Source organism: Phalacrocorax aristotelis, chromosome 2 (assembly GCF_949628215.1).
Source record: "Phalacrocorax aristotelis chromosome 2, bGulAri2.1, whole genome shotgun sequence".
Taxonomy (NCBI): Eukaryota; Metazoa; Chordata; class Aves; order Suliformes; family Phalacrocoracidae; genus Phalacrocorax; species Phalacrocorax aristotelis.
Window position 1 is genome coordinate 167,968,781 of NC_134277.1, and position 25,409 is coordinate 167,994,189.

General features: G+C 64.2%; 2 protein-coding genes across 6 annotated transcripts in view; one reads left to right on the forward strand and one right to left on the reverse strand.

Moving 5' to 3' along the window:
- BOP1 (BOP1 ribosomal biogenesis factor) overlaps positions 1 to 6,153 on the forward strand; it is a 72,759-nt gene extending 66,606 nt beyond the window's left edge. For both annotated transcript variants that reach the window (XM_075086005.1, XM_075086004.1), the window contains exons 5-16: positions 44 to 161; positions 267 to 368; positions 654 to 866; positions 1,454 to 1,615; positions 2,013 to 2,093; positions 2,537 to 2,606; positions 3,735 to 3,867; positions 4,326 to 4,506; positions 4,622 to 4,910; positions 5,046 to 5,130; positions 5,526 to 5,633; positions 5,859 to 6,153. In XM_075086005.1, the coding sequence (XP_074942106.1) occupies positions 44 to 161; positions 267 to 368; positions 654 to 866; positions 1,454 to 1,615; positions 2,013 to 2,093; positions 2,537 to 2,606; positions 3,735 to 3,867; positions 4,326 to 4,506; positions 4,622 to 4,910; positions 5,046 to 5,130; positions 5,526 to 5,633; positions 5,859 to 6,012 (1,696 nt within the window). In that variant the 3' untranslated portion in view covers positions 6,013 to 6,153. The remainder of the gene's footprint in view (positions 1 to 43; positions 162 to 266; positions 369 to 653; positions 867 to 1,453; positions 1,616 to 2,012; positions 2,094 to 2,536; positions 2,607 to 3,734; positions 3,868 to 4,325; positions 4,507 to 4,621; positions 4,911 to 5,045; positions 5,131 to 5,525; positions 5,634 to 5,858) is intronic.
- Positions 6,154 to 7,605: 1,452 nt separating this feature from the next.
- Positions 7,606 to 25,409, reverse strand: part of MROH1 (maestro heat like repeat family member 1) — a 56,453-nt gene continuing 38,649 nt past the window's right edge. For all 4 annotated transcript variants that reach the window (XM_075086018.1, XM_075086016.1, XM_075086017.1 and 1 more), the window contains 9 exons: positions 18,715 to 18,852; positions 17,280 to 17,394; positions 14,983 to 15,129; positions 13,144 to 13,332; positions 11,793 to 11,945; positions 11,538 to 11,672; positions 11,163 to 11,265; positions 10,149 to 10,214; positions 7,606 to 8,307 (listed from right to left, as the gene is read on the reverse strand). In XM_075086018.1, the coding sequence (XP_074942119.1) occupies positions 8,222 to 8,307; positions 10,149 to 10,214; positions 11,163 to 11,265; positions 11,538 to 11,672; positions 11,793 to 11,945; positions 13,144 to 13,332; positions 14,983 to 15,129; positions 17,280 to 17,394; positions 18,715 to 18,852 (1,132 nt within the window). In that variant the 3' untranslated portion in view covers positions 7,606 to 8,221. The remainder of the gene's footprint in view (positions 8,308 to 10,148; positions 10,215 to 11,162; positions 11,266 to 11,537; positions 11,673 to 11,792; positions 11,946 to 13,143; positions 13,333 to 14,982; positions 15,130 to 17,279; positions 17,395 to 18,714; positions 18,853 to 25,409) is intronic.

Below are 25,409 nucleotides of genomic sequence, written 5' to 3' on the forward strand. Positions count from 1 at the left end.
GCTGCAGCCCAGCCCTAACCCTGCCCCATCTGCGTCCCTGCAGGCGAACGGTCCAGGACAAGATGACGGGTGCAGACATAAAGCTGACGGACGAGCAGGTGGACCTGGTGCATCGGCTCCAGAAAGGGCAGTTTGGGGATGTCCACTTCAATCCCTACGAGGTAGGGTCGCGGCACACCCTGTGCGCTTGCTCTGAGCGCGGGGTTCCCCCAGGGTGGGCAGGGGCAGCACAGCTGCCGCTGCCACACGCGTCTGTGTCTCCCCAGCCAGCCGTTGACTTCTTCACCCACGAGGTCATGATCCACCCGGTGACGAATCGCCCGGCGGACAAGCGGAGCTTCATCCCCTCCCTCATCGAGAAGGAGAAGGTGAGAGGTCTGATGGCACCTTGGCTGAGCTGGGAGCACAGAGCCAAGCTCTGCTTGTGGCTGGAGCTCCCACGCAGACAGCAGTGCTGAAGGCTGGTGACTGTGTTTGTTCTCCTGTCTGGCAGTCCCTCCTGTCCCTCGGTCCTGTCCAGCTCCCCGCCAGGCTGCAGAGCTGTGCTCGGCACCTTTCATTTCCATCCTCCCATCCCACACCTCCTCCTCCTCTTCCTCCCCAAGCCTGCAGAGTCCTGTGGCTCCTGGGGTTGACCTCTCCCTGCCCCACAGGTCTCCAAGCTAGTCCACGCCATCAAGATGGGCTGGATCAAGCCCCGTAAGCCCAAGGACGACACACCTACATACTACGACCTCTGGGCCCATGAGGATCCCAACTCCATCCTCGGCCGCCACAAGATGCACGTCCCAGCCCCCAAGATGAGGCTGCCTGGGCACGAGGAGTCCTACAACCCCCCACCCGAGTACCTGCTCAGCGAGGAGGAGGTCAGGAGGGCCCGTGAGCGGCCAGGAGCCACAGGGGGAAGCACTGGGCACACGGGGAGCTCAGGAGGTGCCGGGACCAGAAGGAGGCTGTGCTGGGGAGGGGCAGCGGGGAAGTGCTGCGCCTTGGAGGGGCACCCTAGAGACCACGTCGTGTCGAGACCTTGCAATGAAAATGAAAGCAAAGGTTCCTCAGCCCCCTGAATAAAAACAGAAGACGAGGGGCCACCTCCAAGGGAGTGGGGTGTCCCCGCAAGGCAAGGTACACCCTCCAAGCTAAGCTACTGCAGGGTGTCGTCCTGGCACACTGCGTCCAGAGGCGTGCACAGCCCAGGGGCTGGGGGCGGGTAAAACCAGGCAGCAAACCCCTGGCAGGCTGAGGAGGGCTCGGCGGGAGGCAGATGGGGAGCCCTGGGGCAGAGCGGGGAAGCGCAGTGCCTCGCGGAGCAGCACGGTGCTGGCCGGTGAGAAACCAGCTGGAGGATGGTTCTTGCTGGGCTCGGTGGGGCTGTGTCGGGGCTGGGGCAGCGGCCCCTCGCCATGCAGGGGTCCCGCCATCCCTGCTGACCCTGGTCCCCTCTGCCCCGCAGAAGCTGGCCTGGGAGCAGCAGGAGCCGGCCGAGCGGAAGCTGAACTTCGTGCCGCAGCAGTACCGGTGCCTGCGGGCAGTGCCTGCCTACTCCCGCTTCATCCACGAGCGCTTTGAGCGCTGCCTGGACCTCTACCTCTGCCCACGCCAGAGGAAAATGAGGGTGAGGCCTTCTCCTACCCCACCACCCCCCACCCAGGTGTCCTGGGGATGTTTCAGACTGGCCTCTGCTTGAGACTGTGTATGCCCTGATGCCACCCAGATGGTCAGGGGACCACGATGCTCTGGGGCACAAACTGTTGCTTCTAAAGGCCTCTTGGCCCTCACCCACCTGCAATGCCAGTCCCAGCTTGCTGCAGAGCTCCTGAGCTGGGACGGGGCTGTGCCCATGCCTGCAAAAGCGCTGTCCTCCCATTCCCCTCTGGCTCAGAGCCCTGAGCCTGGGCTTTCCAGCCGGAGCCTGCCCTGGGGCTGCGGGGCTGTACAGCCCGTGCACCAGCACCGGCGCTGGGGGGGGCTGAGGTGCAGCCTAGGTCTGTCTCACCGCCTGCCTCTCGCAGGTCAATGTGGACCCAGAGGACCTGATCCCCAAGCTGCCGAAGCCGCGGGACCTGCAGCCCTTCCCAACCACCCAGGCCCTGGTAAGTGCATACATGGAGCCGGGGGGACTGCTCTGCGTGCCCGTGGCAGTGGGCTGTGCCCAAGCCAGTCCTGGTGACACCAGGCATGCCCATGCACCCGTACCAGCTGTTTGGGGCACGGCTGCTGCCTGCTTGCCCTGGAGGGAGGGGACCTGCCCTGCAGCCGGTGCTGGCAAGAGCCAGGCAGCAGTGGGTGAGGTGGGACTGGGAGCAGTGCCATTGCGATGGGCAGAGCAGGGGACCTCCCCCAGGAGAAGAGCAGTAGCCCCGGGTCTGGTCACGCAGGGCGGTTGGTGGCATGCAGACCTAGGCGTTCCCCTAGACACAAATGACCCTAGGCCCCCTCGCCGTCCCTGAGGAACGCGGGACAGTGCAGGGAGGTCCCTGCAGAGGAGCCGCTGGGCCACATGGGGCCCTCACCCGCCCCTCCTCTCCCTCCCCAGGTCTACCGTGGGCACACCAGCCTGGTGCGTTGCCTCAGCATCTCTCCCAGCGGGCAGTGGCTGGTGTCAGGTAAGGATTTGCTCTCCAGACCGACCGCACTGGGCACCACTGGCCTGGCCCCAGTGCTGGAGCTGGTCCCAGTGTCACCCCATGCCGGTGCAGGGCTTGGGGCAGCCGGGCTGCCACCCTGTGCGCGTTTGAGAGCTGGGGTTCCCATGAGCAGACGGGCGTTGGGGAGCCTGCCAGCCCCCTCCACCGGTGCACGGCCGTGGGGGAAGCCTGGGCAGGCGGCCGGGAGCATCCCTGGGAGTCCTGCGGCTACCCAAGCCAGCAGCGTGTGCCCCCCAGCCTGCGGAACGGCGTGTTGCCTCCAGAAGGCTCCGTGGGTTTTTCCAGCCGCTCTCGGGACCCCACCCAGGAGCCTGCGTCCCTCCCGCTCAGCAGTGGAGAAAGTGAGGCTGGAGGAGTAAACGCGGAGCCCTGCGCGGCCAGCCGGAGGCTGGAGATTGAGAGCAGATGGCAGTTTAACAGCCCACAAAGGCACATGTGCTTTTTATAGCGCTGGAGTTTCCAGGCTGCCAGCTCCTGGTGGCCGCGGTGTCGGCTGGTTGCACAACGTGGAATTCCTGGCCCCGGGCTGGGAAAGTGGCTGAGATCAGGCGTTAAAAATAAACCCGACCTGCGGGGACACGCGCATGCCGCCGGCTACCTGCTCCCGCCACGCCTGCCCGTGGAAAAGCCTGTCCAGGGAAGCCGCCTGGCCAGGGAGCTGCCTGCCCGCGTCTCACCATGCCGTGCCGAGCTGAGCCAGGCACGCTGCCAGCACGGCAGCTGCGCCGGGAGCCGTGCGCACCAGGAGGGGGACCATGGGCAGAGACGTGGTGCTGGAAGGAGTGGGATGGGGGCCTGTTCTCTCGCAGCAGCCCCCAGTCACGTCTCGCCTTCGTGGTGCTGGAGCTGCTGACATACGGAGAAGCTGCTGGGGGATCGCAGGCGCCGGGGCATCGCTGCATCCCTCTTGCTGCTCCCAGTGCTCCTCCCCAAAAGCTGCGAAGTGGGGCAGTGCTACGGGGCTGCTCTCCCCTCTGCCTTGGGGACGTGCCCTGGAGCCCCCCTCTGCTGAGTCGAGCCGTGGCAGCCCCTGGGGAGCGTCCCTGGGGGGAGCTGGGCCCTGGCCCACCCTGTCCCGTCCCGCAGGCTCCGATGACTGCACGGTGCGGTTCTGGGAGGTGAGCACGGCTCGCTGCATGAAGACCCTGCCCGTGGGCGGCGTGGTGAAGAGCGTCGCCTGGAACCCCAACCCCACCATCTGCCTGGTGGCCATCTGCGTGTGAGTGTCCCAGCGTGGCCTTCATCATCCTCAGCCCGGAGCTCCCTGAGCTGCAGGGATTGCTGGATTTCCTCTCCCAAAACCTGTCCCGCCTCCACGGAGCACCGTAAACTCGTGGCACCCCCAGCAGCAAGGATGGCCACACTGTGATGTGGAAAGCCACCTCTGCTCACTGTCACCCTGCCTCCTGCTTCGTTTGATGGCCCTCGTTCTGTGGAGGAACCAGTCAGTCCCACCATCTTCCCTGGGGCATTCTGGCTAGGACAGAGCTCCTCCGGTTTTCTCTCCCTTGTCTCTTTGCCCACCTGCAGAAGGGCCTGACCGCTCGCAGCGTCGCACACATCCCTCCCCGTGGCCCCGGCCCTGTGCTGGGGCCATCCCCTGGTGGCGTGGGGCTCGCAGAGGGGGTTTCCTCTCCTTGGTGGTGCCCTGACCCATACGCTCGTCCCACGCTGCAGGGAGCAGTCGGTGCTGCTGGTGAACCCCTGCCTCGGGGACAAGCTGCTCTACGGGGCCACCGACCAGCTGGTCGAGTCCTATGTGGCGCCGGAGGAGGAGCGGGTCCAGCCCGTGCAGTGGGTGGCGGCCACCATGGAGGAGCACAGCAAAGGCATCCGTCTGGTCATCCAGCACAGCAAGGTAGGGATGGGGAGGCCCCGCGGGAGCCAGGCTGGCCAGAGGCTGCTCCCTGGGGAGGCGTGGGGCAGTCCCGCTGGGGGTCTGACCCATGGCTGTCCCTCTCCCCGCTCTGCAGGCCCTAAAGCAGGTGACCTGGCACGGCAAAGGCGACTACTTCGCCAGCGTTGTCTCTGACAACAGCAACATGCAAGTGCTGATTCACCAGACCAGCAAGCGCTGGAGCCAGAACCCCTTCCGCAAGAGCAAGGGGCTGGTGCAGTGCGTGCTCTTCCACCCCATCCGGCCCTACTTCTTCGTCGCCACCCAACGCTACGTCCGCGTCTACAACCTCCTCAAGCAGGAGCTCACCAAGAAGCTGATGACGAACTGCAAGTGGGTGTCCAGCATGGCCATCCACCCTGGAGGTACGTGGCCTGCGTGCTCCCCGAGGAGCCGCCAGGTCTTGTAAGCCGGTACGGGGCGTCCTGCCCAGCTGGGCTGCAGGCCAGACACCGTGGGCTTCGCTGGCAACCCCAGTAACACCCCATTCCCCCTCACAGGTGACAATGTCATCTGCGGCAGCTACGACAGCAAACTGGCCTGGTTCGACCTGGACCTCTCCACCAGACCCTACCAGCTGCTGCGGTGAGCGCCGGGGCCCGGGCCAGCCTCCACCTGCTCCCCACTAACCTGCCTGCAGCCCCCCCAACCTCATGGGGCCTCTTCCCAGGGCTGTTCCCTCTCCTGGGAGCTGGCAGCACGATGGAGCCTGTCGGGGCTGTGGCAGGAGCAGCTATCCCTGCCCAGTGTGCTGGTGTCTCACAGCTCTCCCGTGCCAGGGTGGGGGACTGTGACCACAGCACCTGCTGCCCACAGCAGGTCCCAGTTGCCCTCGCCCCTCCCATACATAGGGTTATTCACAGCAGAGCTGGGGGTCCGCAAAGCCTGGCCATGCGCAGACCCCGGCACCCCAGGCAAGGATCGGGAGAGGGGCAGAGCGCCCACCCCTTGCCCTGACATCGCACCCGCCGTCTTTGCAGGCACCACAAGAAAGCGCTGCGGAGCGTGGCCTTCCACAAGCACTACCCGCTCTTCGCCTCGGGCTCGGACGACGGGACCGTCATCGTTTGCCACGGCATGGTCTACAAGTACGTGGTGGGGAAAGCCACGGGGGCGGGGTGGGTCGGTGTCGGCTCCCCTCTCCTCCGGCAAGCCGTGGCATGGCAGAGCCCAAGGGGAGCTGCTGGGCAGGGCGGGTGTGGTGCGGCCTGCGCCTTGGGGAGGGTGTGCTTGTGGGGTGACCCTGGGGGTACCCCAGGGAGGTCAGAGGGAAGGAGCCAAAGCCCTGCATTGACCCGTCTCCTCCACCACAGCGACCTGCTGCAGAACCCGCTGCTGGTGCCTGTGAAGGTGCTGAAGGGCCACATGCTGACATTGGACCTGGGCGTTCTCGACGTGCTCTTCCACCCCACCCAGCCCTGGGTCTTCTCCTCTGGCGCCGACGGCACTGTCCGGCTCTACACGTAGCTGCTGCCCAGGGCCGGTGCAACACCCCCAGCCCAGCACCCTGCGGGTGAGGGGCAGCGCCGGGACCACCACACGGACCAGCGCGCCCGCTCCTGCACGCAGACTGCCGGGGCCTTTCTCATTAAACCCTTTTGGAAACAATCTGGCGCTGCTTTGTCCTGCGTCGCCGGCTCAGCCAGGGGTGGGATGGGTGCATGGATCCCCCTGCCAAAACCCGCAGACGGCGCCCTCCGGCCGGCACGGCTGCCCGTCCCCGGAGCTCTTGCAGTGGTTGCTGTCGCTGCCCGGCCTGGGAGCGCGCCATGGCCCCGGCTGGGAGCGCAGCTCCCACGTGGTGGTGTTGACCAAGGAAGAGCTGTCCCACCCCAGCACCCGGCACAAGGACACGGCGAGCAGCCAGCCCCAGCTGTGCCCAAAAGGCAGTGGGTCCCGACACCCAGCACCGTCCCCATAGTCCCTGGGGTCACCCCGGGTGGGGGGCAGAGCCCTGGCTGACCCCTGCCCATGGTCCCAGCGGGGGATCCCCGCACCTTGGCACCCTGCGGTCCAACAGCCACCCTGAGCTCACCCCGCACATAAGCTCAGTGCTGGCTGCAGGAAGCGGCCCTCCCCGCTGCAGGCCTGGGGGATCCACTTGGGACCCCCCTGGTCCGTGCACCAGCATAGCGGGGGGTCGGCAGGGCCCCCCCCAGCACACAGCCCCGCTGTGGGGTCCCACATCGCCTGGGCTTGTCCCAGAACGGGGCCACAGGCCAGGCCCCAAACCTAATGCAAAGAGCCCACCCAGGGCTTCCACTGAATGAGTCGAAGAAGGCTGGGGAGGGGGGGGTCTCCCAGTTGCCCCCCGAAGCTGGGAGGAGGGGGGGAGGGCCTGGCACAGCCCCAGCCTGGGCACAGCCCAACTCCATCCCAGGAATGCCGTGGCCAAGAGCTCACAGGACACCTGCCACCAAGCCCCAGGTGGCCTCAAACCACTCCTGCCTCTTCCACAGTAGCTCTTCTCTGCCCTGAGTCGTTCACTCTGAGCCCTACTGACACCAGGACTACCACTGACGCTCCAAGCCCTGCTGGCTGCAGTGAGCGCTGAGGAGGAGCACTGCTACCAGGTCCTGTTACAGGACCACTGCCCCCCACCCCCCTCAGCTGCTTCTGGCTGGGGAGGAAACGCCCACAGGGGCACCTGCCCAGCCCCCCGCCCCCCTGCATCACTACATCCCGGCAAGGAGCCTGGGGAGCAGAGCGGGGACAGGAGCGGCAGGAACTGGAAGAGGATCAGAACCTGAAGGAGAACAAGAACCCAGAGGTGACCAGAGCAGGGACCTCCAGTGTAGGGACAGAAACCCATGACAAGGACTGGGGGAGCTGTGGCAGCACCAGCACCACTCGCAGGGGCAGGACCCACTCGGGGGGACCCCATGAGCAGAGCCAGGGCCAGCGCTGGGCTCCCCCTCTGGCAAGGCGGGGGGGAGAAGAGACCCAGCATCTTCCTCCAAAGGGGCTCCCTGTGTGGCCGGCAAGTCGCCCACGCTGCTTCCTCCTCACAGGCTCCCCCAGCGCCCCGCCACGACCCTCCCCTTCCCCCCACCACAACGCTTGAGGAGCAAAGAGCTTTATTTAAAAATATGTTTATGTACATGTGTGTTGAGAGGACAGTCACATTCATCAAGCAGGGCCCCAGGGGGGGTGGGCAGAGCCCCGTGTTCAGCATCAGGGAGCAGCAGGGTGGGACAAGGGCTGGAGGCAGCTGGGGGACTCGGGCTCCATCCTGCTCCCAGCTGAGCGGGAGCCGTGCGGGGAGCCCAGGGATGCTGCCCGCCCGCGGCTCCAGGCCAGCTGCAGCCCCTTCCCTCCTCACGCTGCCACCACGGTCCCCTCCCCGGGACCCTCATCCCATAAGTCAGCCAAGACCCCGTGCAGCAGCCCGCAGAGAGGAGCCCCGTGCCCACCGTGTCCTCTGGCTGCTGCGGTGCCACAGCCGGGCCAAGCGGCCCTGGAGGGAGGTGGCAGAGGCACCAGGCTGGGCAGGCTCCCACAGCCTGGAGAGAGAAGAGGAAGACGATGGTGCTGCCGCAGAGGCAGGTGAGCCGGGACCCAGGTGGGTGTTCGATGCAGGAAGACGTGGCAGTGCCCGTGAAGGCCCCACGCTGTGGGACTCGTGGCAAGGAGCCAACCCAACTATTGCTGCGGCGGAGCCGGAGTGCCCCGGGGCTCACAGGATCCTGACGAGGCGGCCCAGCGTCTCTGCCACCTTCACCCGGACAGCGGGGACGGGGTCCTTCAGGAGCAGGTTCAGAGCTGGAAGGAGCAGAGCACAGACATGCCAGCGGCCACGGCCACCCACCCCTGGCCCAGCCGCCTCCTGGCTTTGCTCCATCACACAGGGAAGGAGAAACTCCGCTCCAGTCCCAGGGATGCTGGGCCCCCTCTGCCAGCCCCCTCCCCGCTCCAGCCCCGTCACACGCCCCAGGGGCGAAGAGGCACCCAAAGTCCTCTTCAGCCCCCCCAGGAGCCCCCAGCCCTGCAGCCCAGGGGACCGATGCTGTGGCAGCAGGATGGTGCTGTGGAAGCTGCTGGTCCTGCCTGGCCCATGCCCTGGGGCAGTGGGACTGGGAGGGCTCCCCAGGGCGCAAGATTCATGCTGGTGGGGCTTCTCCTGCACCGCCCTGGGGAGGGGAAGGGCCCCAGCGCGGGGGTCCGGGGCCAAGGACAGGAACAGAGCCAGGAGCTGAGCCCCCGGGGGCCCGCAGGGCCTTGCAGACACTCGCCGGGCCAAGCCTCCCCTATCAGCACGATTTCCTAATGCCTGGAACAGCTCCCGGTAGTAAGAAAACAATCCAGGTAGTTTTTCCTAGCAGTAAAAGTATAATAATATTTTTCCAGTAGCTTGTTTACCCAGCGCAGGAGAGCACTTGCCCCCCTCCCGATCCACCCCCGCTCCCGCGGCGAGCCGGGCTCCCCTGATTTATGTGCCCGCCCGCTTCCCACTCGCGGCATCCTCGTGCCTCGCCGGGCCCAGCCGTGGGGGTGTCCCGGGGCGGGCTGTAACGCCGAAGCCCCCCCGGACCCCGCGCGGCCGAGCCACTCAACACGGGAAGCTCGCGCAACCCAATCCAGGCCTGCTCGCTCCAGCGATTACTCACACACAGGCAGATTATCTTTCACTTGTTTCAAACAGACAGGCCTCTTTCTTCTGGAAGGGCTCAAGGAGCCAACGGAAAGATAGTTTTTCCTTTTTTAGTGTTTTTTAAGCTCCCTTGGAACAATCCAAAAGTTTCCATGCATTACTATATACTATGAGGTCACTAGTGACAGGGAAAAAATCCCTGAAATCCAGGAAAATTACTTAACTCTGCTCCAAAATGCCACCAGCTTCAAGTCGACTTTTTATTAGCCCTTCATAACGAGCTTTAACTCTGCCTTTTAACGGTTAACACGTTGCAAACAAACGCTGCAAGTCCCCTCCTGCTTACGCTAAGCCACTGCAAATGCCCCGTGAGCCCCGACAGGCGCCCGGGGCCGGAGCCGCCGGCCGAGGACCAAAGCCTGCGGTGCAGCCGTGCTCGGATGCGGGGCTCGGGGCTCGCTCGGCCCCCAGCAGCTGAGCCCCGCTCCCGGGTGAGCTGCAACCTCGGCCGTGGGATGCCCGCGGGGTGCAAATCAAACGCCGTCTCTGCATCCCCACGCCGACTGCTCGGCCCCTCACAGCACCTCGGCTTTCCAGCCCAGGCCCCCCGTGTCTGCTGCCCGCAGGTGCTGGGCTCATCTTGGCCACAGCTCTGGCTTCACGGCCGACCGTGGTGTCGGGGGCATTCCCCGCGTCCCCCAGCTCACCCAGGGACGCAGCCAGGCTCTGCCTGCGGGCAGTGCTGGATCTCACCGCACCGGCGCATCCGCGTCCCATTGTACCCTCGTCCCTCTGCGAAAGCCCCTGAGCTGCCGGTGGCAGGGGGGGCCCGCGGGAGGCTGCCCCAGGCGCTGCCCATGCCCCAGCCCCGAGAGCCGAGCAGGAGCTCCGGGCACAGCAGCGCCAGAGGCTGGGGAGCCCCATCTCGGTGGGGCTGAGCTCCGGCTCCAGCGGGCAGAGGCGAATCCCCGCTCTGCAGCAGCGAAAGCCACGGGTGGCAGCTCCTACTCACCCGAAATGAGGTGGTCCAGGTCCACTTGTTGACAGTGGTCTTCGTCCACGTGCAGCACGAGGAAGCCTGAGGAAGAATTTCAGAGTCAGGGCTTGGTCTGGATCCCTGAACCCGAGGAGACTGGTAACGGTGGCGCACCGCCGGGCGCCAGGTCACGCGTCCCTGCGTCAGTGCATTGCGCAGCGTCTCAGTGGAAACCCCGCAACAAGGCTCAGGTGTGGACCACCGGCGCTGCTGCTGTTGTACACGCAACACTGTCTAACGAGCGCCCCAAGGAGTCGCCCACCAGCGTTTCTGCCTCCTGCCGTGTGGGTAACCTGTCCTAAAGCATCGCTGGGCACATTTGAGCGCAGCACAGCCGAGGTCTGCGCTGAAAGCAGCGAAACCTCCCCCACGTGCAAGCTTCAAGGGGCAAAAGCAAGTTTCGGAGGTTCTGAGCATCCTCCTTAGAAAGGAGGACCCACAGAAACGCTCTGAGCTGGGGGTACAGGGCCAAGGCAGCTCTTTTGGCTGCGCTGCTCACCTCACCCTGAGCCTAGAGACCTTTAAAGCGATGGACCAGGCTGGTCCAGGCCCCATTATAGGCGTCAGCTGCATTGTCTGGGCAGCTGCTGCTGCTGCTGCAAGCCAGGGTCACCCAAACCATGGCACGACCTGGCCACGTGCTTTCCACCTCAGCTGGTCACAGCAGATACCGCGCACCCAGCCAGCATCAGTGGCAAAGGGATGGAGAAAAGGTGCCGGGGTGCTGGCAGCAGCTGGAGACATGGCACGTGTGCCTGTCCCCGGGCCCGGGCACAGCCAGGCGCGGGTCGGTGCTCTGCAGGACACGGCGGCACCAGATGACCTGGCCGTTTCCAGCAGCGCTGCTGGTCCGCAGCGCCCTCCCGGCAGAGCAAGGACCAAAAGCATTCCTTCCCAGGACAACAGGGACAGGTACGCGGCCCTGCTGGGGAGCGGACACCCATGCCAGGCCCGAGGAGCAGCCTGGGAGCAGCCCCCCGGCAGCCTTACCGATGAACATGGGCGCCGCCGCTCGGATGTCCACCCAGTTGCTCTTGAAGTAGAACAGGTTGGTTAAGATGAGGCGGTTGAGCATCTCTGGGTAGCTCTGCATCTAGGAGAGAAACAGCCGCCGAGGAGGTCACGCAGGAGACGAGGCCGGCTGCCTGCAGCACTGGCACCATCTCCTGGAAGCACGGCGCTCCTGGGGAGGCTGAGGTCAGGCCAGGAGCACACCTGGGCTGGGGGGAACGGCCCTGTGCGGACGCAGGGACAGGACCCCCGAGGACCTTACGGACCAGCAGCCCCTGCACGAGCCTCGCCGGGCGGCACCGAGCCCCGCGGGCAGTGCCGGAACCGGCGCCACGGGCTCTGGCAGCCGCTCACCAGGTGTTTGCAGACGTTGTTCATGAACTCCCCGTAGTGCAGGCTCCTGTCCTCCCGCAGGTGGTTGAGGAACATGTCGCAGAGCCCCTCGCAGCCCATGTTGGGGCCACACATGCGCAGAGCAAACTTGCAGGCCTGCGGCGCAGAGAGGGGAGGCTGCAGCGCGCGCTCGCGAGCACAGCACTGCGCAGCATCCCCGTGCCGAGGCAGAGGACCCCCATTCCTGCCGGCCAGCACGGCCAGCGGGGCACTCACGTTGACAACCTCGGGCTTCGGGTCCTGAAGGTGCAGCAGCAGCGTCACCAGCCCGTTCAGGATCTGCTCGAAGAAGACTTCGCAGTTGCCTTCGCTGAACTTGGTCAGGTTGCCGAAGAGCACGATGGATGACTGGCGGAGGTCGGACTGCTCCTGCGGGTGGAGGGGACGAGCAGGGCTCAGCGGGAACCGACCTGTGCGGGCATCTCCCGCCTCAGGGGACGCGCCTGGCAGCGCTGCTCCCACCGCCCACCGCCTCGCTTCCCAGGTTGGAGGGCATCAGAACAGCAAGAGACACGCCGCCGTCTGTCCTGAAGCCTCACACCTCCTTCCCGGGCTGCCCTAGGCCTCAGCTGCAGGACCTCAGCTTTTTTTTTGTTTTGAAAACCATTTTAGATGATTCCTCACTAGGAAATAACAAAACAACCCATGGGCTGAGGACAGGCTCTGTTGGAGGTGTAAATTCACTCCCTCCCATCTGATGACTCTATGAAAACACATCCCCCCGCCTCTTCATCCTGAACTTCGGCCATCATCATCCCCGTTTGCTCCTGCTGCTCCAGAGCCCCGCCACCAGCCAGCGGGGAGGTGCTGGGGACCGAGCTCGGGGACGGGGGTCTTCACACCACAGCCGGCTCCAGCCCTTCGAAGGGGCAGAGCCGTCGCACGCAGCTGGGGAGGGAGCTGGGGAGCTCCTGGCTGCGGCTCTGCTCAGGCCAGAGGGAGCAGCACCGATGACGGCACCCACAAAGCCGGAGCGTGGGGCGCAGCCAGGGCCTGGCCCAGGGGGATGCCCCAGCCCCGGCGGGACAGCAGCAGCTCAGCGCAGGAGCAGAGGACAAGGCTCAAGCCCAGGCACGGGCTGCAAGCTGAGCAGGAGAAGCATCAAAGCATCTAGTCTCCCCGTCGTGATGCTGGAGGGGTTTTGGGGACCAACGGAGACTGCTAAAAGGCAGCAAAACCCCACTGGGGCAGACACCCACAGAGGCCTTCCCAGCTCACCGCAGCCTCGCTCTGCCCTCGCTCCTACCCCAGGGCACCCACACAACCCAGCTCCGGCTCAGCCCCATGCCCAGAGCTTCCTGCCACCCAGAGGAGCCGAGGTCCAAGCAGACAGCGCGAGAGGACCCCCGCATCCCAACCGCACCGTGTCCTTACGCAGCCTGTGCTGAGCTCCCAGCCGGGGACGCGGTGCCCCGACCTCCCTCCCCGGCTCCGCAGCGCTGCCTGCACCCAGGGACGTGCCCCGTAGCATCCAAGCAGGCTCCTGCTCCTCCCGCGCACGCTCTCTGCGTTAAGCAGGGCAGACAAGCTGTTTCAGCCACGCTCGGCCTCCCCGGCACCGCCTTACACTGTCAAAGAAGGGCCGGATCCTGATGGCAATGTGGAGGAGCATGGACTGGATGTCTCTCTCCTCCACGTGATCCAGGAGCTTGGAGAGGCTGGACATGGCCTCGAGCGCAACCAGGTGGTGGGGGTCGTCTTTGTCGTCCATGCCGTTGACCATGGACGCCAGGAGCTTGGCCCCGTGCTTCCTCACCTGCAAGGGAAGCGGCGAGAGAAGGGTCCCCCGTGGGGCGAGGCTGGCAGGGACACGTCCCCCGGGTGCCCTGCAGCAGGCTGCTGCCCCACGCCGCGCTTCCAGCCAGAAAGAGCTGGAAGGAGACTTAAATTACGACCGTTGTGGGCAAAGCATCTTCGGCACAGGCCAGTCATTGCAGGCGGTAACTGCTTACCGCAGTCACCGGTTCCCCTCCCGCTGGAACCATCAACGCAGTATTTCACTGTGTAATTAGAGCTGGTGTACACACAGCAAAGGGGGAAATAAAGTTTGCATAAGCCACGTTAAGTCTGCCATCACTTAATTCCGAGCGCTCCACTCTGTAAACTATGCCGTGCTCCCCAGCGTGGCTACAGAGACCAGGTGGGAAGGGGCAAGGACAGATGGACGGACTGCTGTCCCTGAGCCACCTGGAACGGTGGGAGCACTGGAGCCCGCCCAGACGCACGCCTGCCCAGCCTCGCCGGGCTGGCATCGCTCCGGGTTGCCCTAGCAGATCAGGGACGGGAGCACCCGCAGCTCGGTTTGGGAGGCAGCTCTCCCGATGGGCTGGAAACCCGGCTGCCCTCCGGCTGGGGTGAGCGGAGGAGCCGGCGACAGCGCATCGCCGCCGCCGCCCTCCTCATCCTCGCAGGGCTGCGCCGTCAGGGCGGCCGGTTTCTTGCCTCCCCGAGGCAGCGCTCCGTCTTGCGCAGCCCAGGGTGCTGTTAGAGCAGCAGCTCTGACCGGGCTACGCCAGCAGGATGGTATTTTTAGTAGCTACTTATATTTTAGCAGCAGATCGTGGTAGCGTATTGTCTGTCTTGGGGCTGGCCCGCCTGTGACCTCTTCCCGGGGTTTGGCACAGGCAACCACGGGAGCGGGGCGCCTGCCAAGCCCCCCGCGCTGCTGCCGATCAGCCGTCAGGTAAGGAGAGCTGCGGGGTCGGGCCGGCAGCCCCAGGCAGCGCGATGCTCCCATGCCAGCAGGGTTTGCGGCGTCGGCTCCTCTCCCAGGCAGGAAAAGGGGTTTAAGGGGGTTTAAGTCGCTGCTTCCCGGCCACGAGGTGCGTCAGGAACCTGGCGGGGACCAGCCACCCCTGCGCATCCTCAAGGTGAAGAGCTGCGAGAGCCCTGTGCCGGCCGCTCCATGGACGCGCCTCCAGCGCTTCGGAGAGTGGGGATACCGGCCCCTGCCTGCCTGAGCCCCACCGTCGGGACTGGGGATGGCTTTGCTTTTAAGGATCCCTCTGTCAGCCAGCAAAAACACCGGAGCAGCAGGAACAGGCGAAGGGCTCACGGGGCTCGCACAGGCGCGATGCTGCTGCCGCCGCCGTGGGCAGCCCCACAGGTCACCTGGCGTGTTCGGGCCGGCCAGCCTCCCGCCAAGGGTGCCAGGCTTTCCCCCAAAGCCAGGCTTTGTCAAAGGCATCTCCTAAAGCAATCAGAGGTCTGAACCAGAGCAGTCCCGCAGTGGCAGAGATGTACAGGTCAGCTGCCGCCTCGGTTTTGGAGGTGCCGTCACCAGGGCGAGGAGGTGGCTGACTGTCCTGTCTCTGACAAGCAGCATCTCCCGGTGGGGACGTGCTCCCTCCTCCCACCCAGCCCCGGCCGGGACCCTCGGGCCGAGGAGCACGGAGTTTGCTCTCACCTTTTTGGGCGAGCCGGAGGCGATGTTGCCCAGCCCTCGGAGAGCCAGCTTCCGCACCAACATGCAGGTGTCCTTCTGCCTCGCTGTCGTGTTATCCATCATGGTCTCCAGCAGCATCAGGTCGTTCACCACGTTACTGCTGAGGAGCTGAAACAGGACAGAGCCTCAGCACTGACAGCACAGGGGCCCCATGAACCATGACAAAGATGATGGCTGCGTTTCAGATGCTCTTAATCCTTTATACCAGTAAAGAATCCCCAGGAGATTTGATTTGCGCCCCGGCTCCCCCCAGACCCTCACTCCATAGCCACCCCATCCAGCGACAGGGCTAGGGGAGCCCTCAGCTCCTGCACCCCCAGGTAAGCACTTGGATTTGGGGGACCTGCAATAACCTGTAACATGTACATCAAGAAAACCAAGGATCCCAAAGCGGGAAGAAGCGGGAAGCCCGGGCGAGCACTGACAGCCGGGAGAAACCCACAAAACAGCTAAACCCTCGCCCCTGAGAGCTCCTGCCAGGTGAGATGAGGAGGGCTATGAAGAAGTCGGGGCATTTACAGGGGTGGAGGGCCAAAGCGCGTCCCCTGGGCCATGGAGCGGCCAGTGGCGCTGCCAGCTGCTCTTCCAGAGCAGCGCAGGGGCACCCGGAGCCACCGCGCTCCCCAAAGCCCCTGGGAGCATCCCCAGCGGCTGAGCAGCAGCGGAACCGGAGCTTTTGGCGAGCAGCCCCTCGTTCCCGGAGCGCTCCGAGCGGCGCTGGGAGGAGCCGGCCAGGCAGAGACTCAAGGAGGCTGATTCAGGAGACCTGGCTGGAGGGAGACGGCAGGGCTGCTCTCCCGCTGACCCTCCTAACCGAGCCCACGGGTCGTGGGGAGAGCCACGTACGGAAGCGGGATGTGCTCCAAGGAGCGCTGCTGGCGCTCCCCGGTGGGGCCCGGCTCATCCTGGATGGATCAGGCTCTGCTTTATGGAACGGAGGTTTAACCACCGGCAGCGCGGTCGGCAGGACCCCAGCGCCGATGGGGCACTCCTGGGTTAGCGACCACCAGCGCGGCTGCTCTGGGGTTCGGCTCCTCTGGGGCAGAGCCCTGCTCTCCGCTGCTGCCTGGCCCCAGGGCAGGGGGTCAGTGGGGCCGCTCCAGCTGCCGCGGGGGGCTCCCCACGTGCACCCACTGTCACCTGCACCACTGCAGAGAGTCCAGGAGCCCTGGGGCTGAGAGGGACCCCACGACACGAGACCCAGCTCCCCAGAGCCTGATCCGCGTGCAGGCAACCGTGGCGCAGGCACAGAGCTCAGGCCGGACACCCGTGGGCAGCGAGGGCTGCCCGTAGCCACGTGCAGGCACAGACGGCACCCCAGGGCTGCCCCTGGGTCCCATGGGCTGGCACGGAGCACCCCGTCCCGCTGGGACAAGGCAGTGAGAGCTGTCCGTCCCGGGGCAGCGGCTGCACCTCTGCTGCCGTCCGGGGGCCCCTGCGGAGGCTGGGGGAGCGGAGGCCGCCGCTCAGCGGCCCCGTGCTGCCCGTCTTCCTGCTGCTCCAGCCCAGTGGCCGTTCCCCTCCTCGCTTCCCCTCTGTCATCTCCGTCACTGGCACAGCCGAGAGAAAAGGGACTGAGCTCTCACCTCATCAGTTTTGAGAGAGGGAGACACAGGCATTTGCTTCCTTCCCCTCCAGCTCCACGGTGAGGCAAAGCTGCTATTTTAAACCCTTTAAGGATGCAGAGAGCCAACCACACTCCAAAACTAAAGCAGATTCTGGGACAGGCTCCAAGAGCCGGGCCGGCAGCTCCCCCAGCCAAACAGAAAATAAAAACAGTGCCTTAATCCCAGGCTGCTTAAGCAGCTGAGAATTTAAAAGGTGGTTTATAAGGGGGGATATAGTTCTGCATTGTTGGCATAAGGCGCTCCTTTATGTAACAAAAACTCCTCGAGTGGCCCAGGGCTTTAAGGTGGTATGTACGGAGAGATAGTGTTACAGTCTGCTGGCTGCGCTGCCGGCGAGGGGAAAGGACTTGAGTCACTCCATTCCTTAGGGTGGTACGTAAGGACGGAGTTACGGTTTGCTGGCTCATGGCGGTGATGTGTTCAGAGTTGGACTCCTGCAAGCGCTTCTCTGCCATCCCCTCTACCAGAGGGTCGGGAAGCCGAGGAGGACAGGCAGAGCCCTGCTGCAGCTTAACCCTCATCCCGGCTGCTCTCCAGCCGGGCAGGGAAAGACAGACGGACGGCCCAGAGCCAGCCTGCAGCGGTGGCTCGGCCGCGCTGCTGTGCCTCCCCACGTCACCCCCCGCTCACCTCGGCGAAGAAGGCGGTGGTGGTGATCCTCTGGCTGTCGAGGACGCTGCTTAGCGTTGGGATGAGGTTCTTCACGATCAGAGGGAGCCGGGGGCCGGCGTGTCGCGCCATCGCGCTGCGAACAGAAGCGTCGCGCGTCACCCGCACTGGCTGCCCACACCGGGGGCTACGGGCGGCCTCTGGACCTTAGAGGGGCTTTAAGGAAGCTGGCGAGCCCCTCCACCCAGGGGTCTGCAAGGTGCCAAGCGCAGCGAGGTGCTGACACCGTGCTGTGGGGCATCAGTGGGCTGCCAGAACGTGCCTCTGCCGAGCGCCACGTCCTCCCGTGCCGCAGGGCGGGCAGCCACAGCCCAGGGTGCTTCGAGCACCGTGAGCAGCAGCGGGGCCACGGGCAGCGCAGGCAGCTGCCATCGCTCCGCTTGCGTGCCTGGAGTGACCGGAGCTGCCTGCGCTGCCCACCTCTCACGCCTCCGCGTCCCGCTGCCGTGCCGAACCAGCATGCTGGCGTCCAGGACAGAAAAGCCCTGGCCTGGCATCGCCCCCTCCTGCCACCCGCTCGCCTGGGGACGAAGCGCAGGGCAGGACCGAGCCCGCGCCTGGTGCGTGTCGGGCACCCTGGCAGGAGCCCGCTCCGGCGGGCCTTGGCCAGGAGGGACGGGTTTTGTTTTGGATGAGACACTCTCAAGTATTTGGGAGGTTCAATAAAGCATTTTTGCGAATACTGGAAAATCCCAAACCGCTCGTCTCCTCTGCAGCCGTCCAAGAGCTATTAACGGCGCTGGGTGGAGGGACAGCGAAGTCCCCGGCTGAACCAGGCTCCACCGAACCGGGCCGCGGGCTGTGGCCGTCCCTCGGCCTCGCGGCCTCACGCCAAACCGGCTGCCGCTGGCACGAGGTCGCGCAGCCGCCGCGGGACGGGCAGGCAGCTGCCAGCCGGCCGTCCACAGGGAGCGGGCGCCGCTGCAATACCCGCTGAGCCGCAAGGACGTTTCGGCGGCGGCGAAAGGAAAAAAAATTTCCACCCAAGACCTTTTGGTGTCCGTCGTACCTTGGTTAGACGGGAACCGCGAGCTTGAGCCCTGACAGGAGCACAGCCAAGCCGCTGAGAGCGGGAAAGGTTTGGCTGACATGCCTGAAGCTGCCGCACAGCCCCAGCGAGGGGCACGCCGGGGAAGCGCGGGACAGCGGGCACAGCGCAGCGGGGCTGACGGCAGCTGCCGGCTGCACCCAGCCCCACCGCCAGTCCCTCAGCAATGCTGCGGGAAGCCAGCGAGACCCTCCACGGGCTTTGATGCATCGCAGCTCCCCCGGGACACGGCGCACCCCCTCCCCACTTGCCACGGGGTGCCGTCCCGCTCCCAACGACCGCGGCGCGGCTCTCGCGCCGAAGCTAGAGGAGATACCGGAGAACCGGTGCGCGGCGCCAGCGCCTTACCCGGCGAGCACAGCGATCCCGTCGTGGTGCCTCTTCGGACTCGCCATCAGCTCCCAGCCGCGGGCACTGCCCACGGCCCTGGCGACCTCCTGGCTGCCTCCCCGGGCCAGCATGACCTTCAGCGTTTCCACCGCGCAGCTGGGGAGAGAAGCGCGGTGGTTAGGTTGGGGCAGGCTGCCTGCCCTGCCCGCAGCCCTGCCCGTCTGGCAGGTCGCAGGGCGGCGGATGAGGGAACTTCTTGCCCGGGGAGCGCTGGGACACGCAGGAGGCGTTCGGGTGCTTGAGGACGGGATGAGTTATGCGAGGGCTTTAGCTGGAGTGAGACGAGCCCATAACTCACTGCTACTTCCATTTACACCATGACGTTTGCTGTTAAAGTGATCCAAGACAATAGACTGAAAAGTAAAGAAGTCCAGAACTGCTTTAAGAAGGGTTTTTTTGCATTAATATTTTATAGGTAGGGATTATTTTGCTGCGAGCACAGAGCAACATATGGGAAACATACATTATCCTGTCAAAACAAAACAAATATTAGCGATGGATAAATCTCAGCCTTCAATACAAGCACGAGGAATGTAGTTACCACACACACAAAAAAAACATCATTTACTAAGTGTCTCAACACAGAGGTCTTTCAGCTTATGAGCTGAGTTCCTGCTATTTTCGGTTCTCATAGGGATGGGCCAAGCAGCGGTGACAAGGGACCGTCCCCGGGAGGCTGAGGCTGGGGGCAGCCCTGGGGCTCCACCGCAGCCCCGTCCTCCAGCAGCTGCAGGAGCCCCAGAGAGCCCGGCTTGCCTTAACGAAGGCCACCCAGTCACGTCCAAAGCTGAGATTAACAACAGAAAATAAACGCCGACCCACTGCACGCACAGAAAACGCACCCTGCCGTGCCAGATCTGAGGCTTTCAGCAGTTTTGTACCGCGCTTATCTGTGTGTTTTATCAGGAGCCGGGGCTGGGGTCCCACCAGGGATGAGTGCCCCGAGGGCCCACCCACGCAAGCGGAGCATCCTTAAGGGCCGAAGCTGAGCACATGCCCACAGCAAAAGCCCAAGGAGCAGGAAAGGAGACAAGTAGAAGAATGCAGGTTTGCTCTTCTGCTTGGCAGAGCCACGTCTAGCGCACAAAGCAAGAAGCGTCCGCTGCATCCCCGTGAGCCCGAGCAGAAGCTGCCCGGCCCCGTGCTGCTCTCGTGCATCGGGCACGCACCGGCCGGTCAGGCAGCACCGGTCCGGACCCGAGGGGCAGAGGGTGCACAAGCCTCACGTCTGCCCTGCAAAACCCACCCGGAGGAGCCGTCGAGCCGGCTCCGTGAGCAACGGCAAACAGAAAAGCAGGACCACAAATGCTTGCTCAGCTGTTGTGAAAAGCCCAGACTGGTGGAGACTTTCAGGATGCTTCAAGCATCCCCGCATCATGACGGCTGCAGGACAACAAGGAATTAATTACTAATTAAAGAAAACCTTAGGCAGAAGTATTCTTCCACCGTCTGTCCACGCCCATCTGCCGGTATACGTAGCAGTCCTGGTTCTACTGTTTTGGAGCCCGGCCACGCAGGCCTTCGGAGTTTTTCAACCACTTTTCAGCTAGAGACAGCCCGAGCTGCTGCCGCTCCCCCGAGGCGGCTGCAGCGCTTCTCTTCAGTTTGCTGTAGCCGAGATGACTAAGCGACGTGCAAGGGTCTCCACTTAGAGAGGTCCTTCCACGGAGCAAGTCTCTGACCTCAAACATCCCTTCCAGCAGCCTGGAATAAAGCCCAGGCTCCCTTTTCATTACAGCAGTTGGTTTAGCGGGGAGGTACAGCGTCCACTTCACGTACTCCTGTCCACTTGGCGCAGGAGACCCAGACACCTGCCAGCTCTGCCAGCCCAGGAGCGGGCAGCTCAGCTCCCCCGCAGCCAAACATCCCCCTCCAGCCTCGGCCGGGGCAGCACGGCCCTGCAGACCGGGTCCAACACAGCAGAGCTCTGCACGGGCTCCAGCACCGGTGCTCAGCAGATACGCGGCCGCACCTCTGCCTACGGCGTGCCCATCCCCGTGTTCCCGCTCCCCGAGGGCACAAATCATCACCGCACACAGCCACGGCGCTGGGCATTTACCAGCTCTCGGTCCATCCAGCCCCAGACGCCCGAGCCAGCCTCCCTGCCTCAAGACAAGGTTGACTTAGAATCACAGAACGTCCTGAGCTGGAAGGGACCCACAAGGATCATCGAGTCCAACTCCTGTCCCTGCACAGGACAGCCCCAAATTTACACCTAATCCTGGTGTATTTATCCAGTATGTCTCCAGTCCTCTCAGCCCATTCCTGGGGTCCTTGCCCTCGCTGGCAGGGAGACCCTCACCCCCGAAGCCTAATCGGAACTGCCCTCCACCTTTGGTACAACAGAGATCCCCTGCAGCATCGCGAGGACCACTAACATTTCTGCAGAGCAAGAAAACTCCATAAGCCCCAAAACTCAAAGCTTGTGTACAGGTGAACCTGTAATTTAGTCCCAGAAAGCTGCAGTGGGATTTGTTTTCTTGCAGCTTAAGAAAACGGCGACAAAAAAGCCTCCTGGCAGATGCTCACAGACAGCGGAGGCCAGCGAAGGCCGAGGAACTTCCCACCAGCTCCTTGGTTGTGGACACGGTCCGACAGGCACTGTCCCGGCACCAGCCCGTGGTGGGCGGCTCCCCAGGAGGGACCATTCCCAACGCAGCCCCCACGTGCTGGCTGCGGGATCCCCGCTCCACTCGAACCTCCCCGAGGTCCCGGCTGCCAGCCCGCAGCTCCAGGCTCTCCCGCTCCTCAACAAGAGCTAAGGAGCCTGGAGCGAGCGCAGCGGGCTAGCCCCCACGCAACCAGAGGCTGCTCCTGCAAGACGGATAAAGCCGTTCATTCACAAGGTTTGCTTTTTCCACAGTGTCCTATAGACACTTCCTTCCTTTCCAACAAAAGCCCGGGTCTTCCAACCTCCCTTTCCTGCCAAGCTATCATATTCACCTTTACCATCTCTCTTTGGCATTTAAATATCATGAAGACTTAGAATTCAAAACGCGTACAGGAAATTACTTTGATATTGTAACCAGCTCCTGGGACACGGCTGGAATTTCACATCCCCGTGGTTTTTCTCCGCGTTGGACAAAGACTGTTCCCCCTCCATCAATCAGCGATGACTTCATGGACGCGCGGCCACGGCTACCTGCCTGCACCCATGCGCGGCACGAGCAGAAACAGGGCTCGGAGCGGGACCACGTGCCGTTCCCCGCCCCTCCGGTCAGTCCCCGGAGATCCCTGGCAGGAGCCGACGTGACGCGGCCCCTCTCCCTGCTCCCCAAAAGCAGGCAACGGCACCGGGGCCTCGCAGCTGCGATGCACATCCAGGACACGGCTGCTCTGTACCAACACCTGCCAAGATCAAGCGGAGATTTGAGAAGCGGCGCTCAGAAACCCACGGCAGCGCGTGCGTGCCGGCCGCGTCGGGGGAGCGGCGACTGAGGAGCCCTTTCCCCTGTTGAGGGCGCAGACGCCGCTGCGACCCACCGACTGTGGCCCCAAGGGAGCGAAGCGGAGCATCGCCAGCACGCCCGTATTTGGACTAGCCCCGGCGATGCAAGCTGGGGGCTCGGGCCAGCGAGAAACCCCTCTGGTACAGCCCTGCCCGGCTTCACCCAGCAAAGCCCAGGACCAAGCTGGCCGCCTCGGTCAGCGGCAGCAGGAGGGGGCCAGCCTCTGGCAGAGCTGCTCCCCAGGTCTGCAGGAGAGGGGCCGGGGGGCTCCCCCATCCCACACCTTGGACTGGGGTGCCAAAGGGCTGCTGGGTCCCGCTGATCTTCTGGGCTGGCACGTCGGCTTTTCCTGCAACAAGGATGCCGGGACTCCGGCATCCCCAAGGTTCGCTCTTGGGATCGATGGCTGCCTTGCTGCCGAGGGAGCACCCAGACAGGAGCCCGGGGAGGTGCACAGGCTCAGCCCCACTCCACGGATGGAGCGACGGTCCCGGCAACAGTTCGGCACGTTCTGGTTTGTGTCCCCAGTGCTCTTTGGAGCCCAGACACTTTTGGAGGAAGAGCAGCCATTCCTGGCTCTTGTGTCTCCTTCCCAGGAGGCAACCAGTTGCTTCGAGTTTCCTTCAGTACTCCCCGTGCTGTGGCAGGGGGTCTGGCTGGGATCTGCCCGTGCCGCTCTTCCAAGAGCCATCAAGGGGGAAGAGCATGACGAGAACAGACAGTTCTGGCTGCACGAGCCCACAGCCACAAAGGCAGCGCTCCCGTTGGGGGGGGGATCTGCACGAAGGCACCTCGAACCGTGGCCGCTGCTGTGCAAAACACCCCGAGGGAACGGGGCAAGCGCCACAAGCTCGGGGAGTAACGCCGCCAGCGCCAGAACAGCCACGGGGCAACGCGTGCTCGGCCTTAACCACCCCGCTCCTCCAACACATCGGGTTCATTTAATTTTGTTCTAACATGTGGTCTAAATAAAACACTAATCAGATAGCAGCCCTGCCATCCAGCGTAACAACCTGTTTCCACTCATTACATCTCCCTGCTGGAAAAGTCACCCTCTGCGTGCGCAGCAGCTTAGCGAGGTGAAGACGGGGCCCACCACGGCACGGCGGCAGACGGCGCGTATTGCCCGGTGCGCCCAACGCCGCCCTTCCAGTCGCTCCGCTCGGGGTAGGGAAACGGCCTTTCTTCCCCATTGGGGTTTGACAAACGAACTGTCAAGTGACGCTAGAGCCCTTCTAGCTCGCTGCCGCTTTGTCTGCCATCTTTGTGGGCTCCCTCCAGGCTTTTTTCTTTTTCTTTTTGTCCCCCCCTAAGACTAATAATAGCCCATAAAAACCCAAGTCTTGCAATCTACAAAAGGATAACACCAAAAATCAGGGCGCAGCTTCCTCCCCGCGGGCCGACCCAAGCTCCAGGGGAACCTTCAGGCACTGAGCAGGTGGAGGGAGCAAGCAGGTGGCTGGAGAAGCAGCTCCAGAGAAGGGCCCCCTGCCCTCCGATCCCCCGGAAAGCCTGCGGCACCTCCTGCCATCGCTGCCTCGGGTGTGGGTTTAACCCCAACGTCCCCATAATTTTGAAGTGCTTTAAAGCAAGCGCAGGTACCACTCATCAGCCAGACCATTTGCTGCAGGTCGAGGGCGCCTGCGGTCGTGACACAAGGGCAGAGCCGCCAGAAGCGGGGCTGAAGGCCGAGGGGCACCAGTGCTCTTGCGGGCACCAGATCCAGTGCAGGCACCCGGGCCGGCTGATGCGCTTCGGCACCCGGCCCAGCCGCGGAGCAGCTCCACGAGGGTCCCCAGGCGGGGCGGGGACAGGAGCAGCGCTATCTGCATCTTATTCACAGCCACACCGCCTACGGAGGCTGAAGAGACAAGCCCTGGTCCTTCCTCCTACAGAGCAAGGCATCCCTAAGGTAGCCCAGAGGCGCGGGAGAGAAGAGCAGCCCCATAGCGCTGCTCGGCACAGGCAGGCTCCCGCAGGAGCACCCGACGGAGCCACGCAGGGCACAGGCAACGGCGGGAGAAGCAGCACTTTGCACCGACCCAGCACGACGCCCGCAAGAAGCTGGAGACCCGCATACCTCGACGGGACACGTTCCCGGGTCCAGCAGCCTCGTCGCACCCTGGGTTGCAGCCTCCCGCTCCCGGGAGGGGACGCGCTGAGACCCGGGGGTGGGAGAGCCCTGCAGCTCGCCTAAGGCGGGCTCTGCCTTCACGGCGTCCCACCTCTCCCAGCACGAAGGCTCTGCCGGGAACGGTCCGGGAGCTGACGATGCTCGGCCCTGCGCTCGCAGGCTCGGCGCGATACGGAACGATGGCCTGCGCCGGATGCGGACCCTGCGCGGGATGTGGACCCTGCACACCCCGACCTGGTGGAGGGGTGCAGCGGTCTCCTCTTCCTCTGCGGCCAGGGGAAAGCCTCGCTCGCGGGGGCCCTTTCAGCACCCTCACTTTTGAAGACGAGGGATGCGCAGGGCCAACACAGGCGCTGCTCCACGCCAGCACACGCCCTTTGGTGTTTGCACCGGGCTGTTTGGCTCAAGCAGCGGATTATTTAGCAGCTACGGTGGCTCTCAACTGGGTTCAGCAATCGGCCCTTTGGGGGTTCGGGGGCTCTCACAACAGTGAAATCTTTTTTACGACAATAATCTTCTGAACTCCAGAAGAGCCAGCCCCAGGGAGCAGCCAGGACCTGAACACACCTTTTAAAAAAGCCTCTGGTCGCGGTCTGCCAGGCCGGGCGGCGCAGAGGCTGTTGGCGTCCCAGGTGGGCAGCGCATCCCCCCGCTGCCCGCCCGGCCCACCGCCACGCCACGCGGCTATTGGGAGGCGTTTGCCAAGACCAGAGCAGCGAGCCTACGCGCCGGGGCAGGGCAGCTCCTCCGGGGGGAGCACGGCCCTGGCAGGCAGATACCCCAGCCCACAGTTGTACCGAAAGGCTCCGGCGAGGCCCATCCCTTCCAACGTGAGCCGAGCCCGAAGGGGACCCGTGTATTTCTGCGACCCTACGAGGGCCACTTACCAACCTCTGATGATAAAGCGTTAACCCTGGGTACAGCCTTGGCTGGAGGAAGCCAAAGCGTCACGGCTTTGCTCACGCTGGGATGCCGCGGGCAGAGGTTGGGGAAGGCAGAGCTGCCACCAGCAGCTCTCTGCACACGAAGAGAAGCCCCACCTTCATGGCGATCTCCAGCACCGCAGGCTC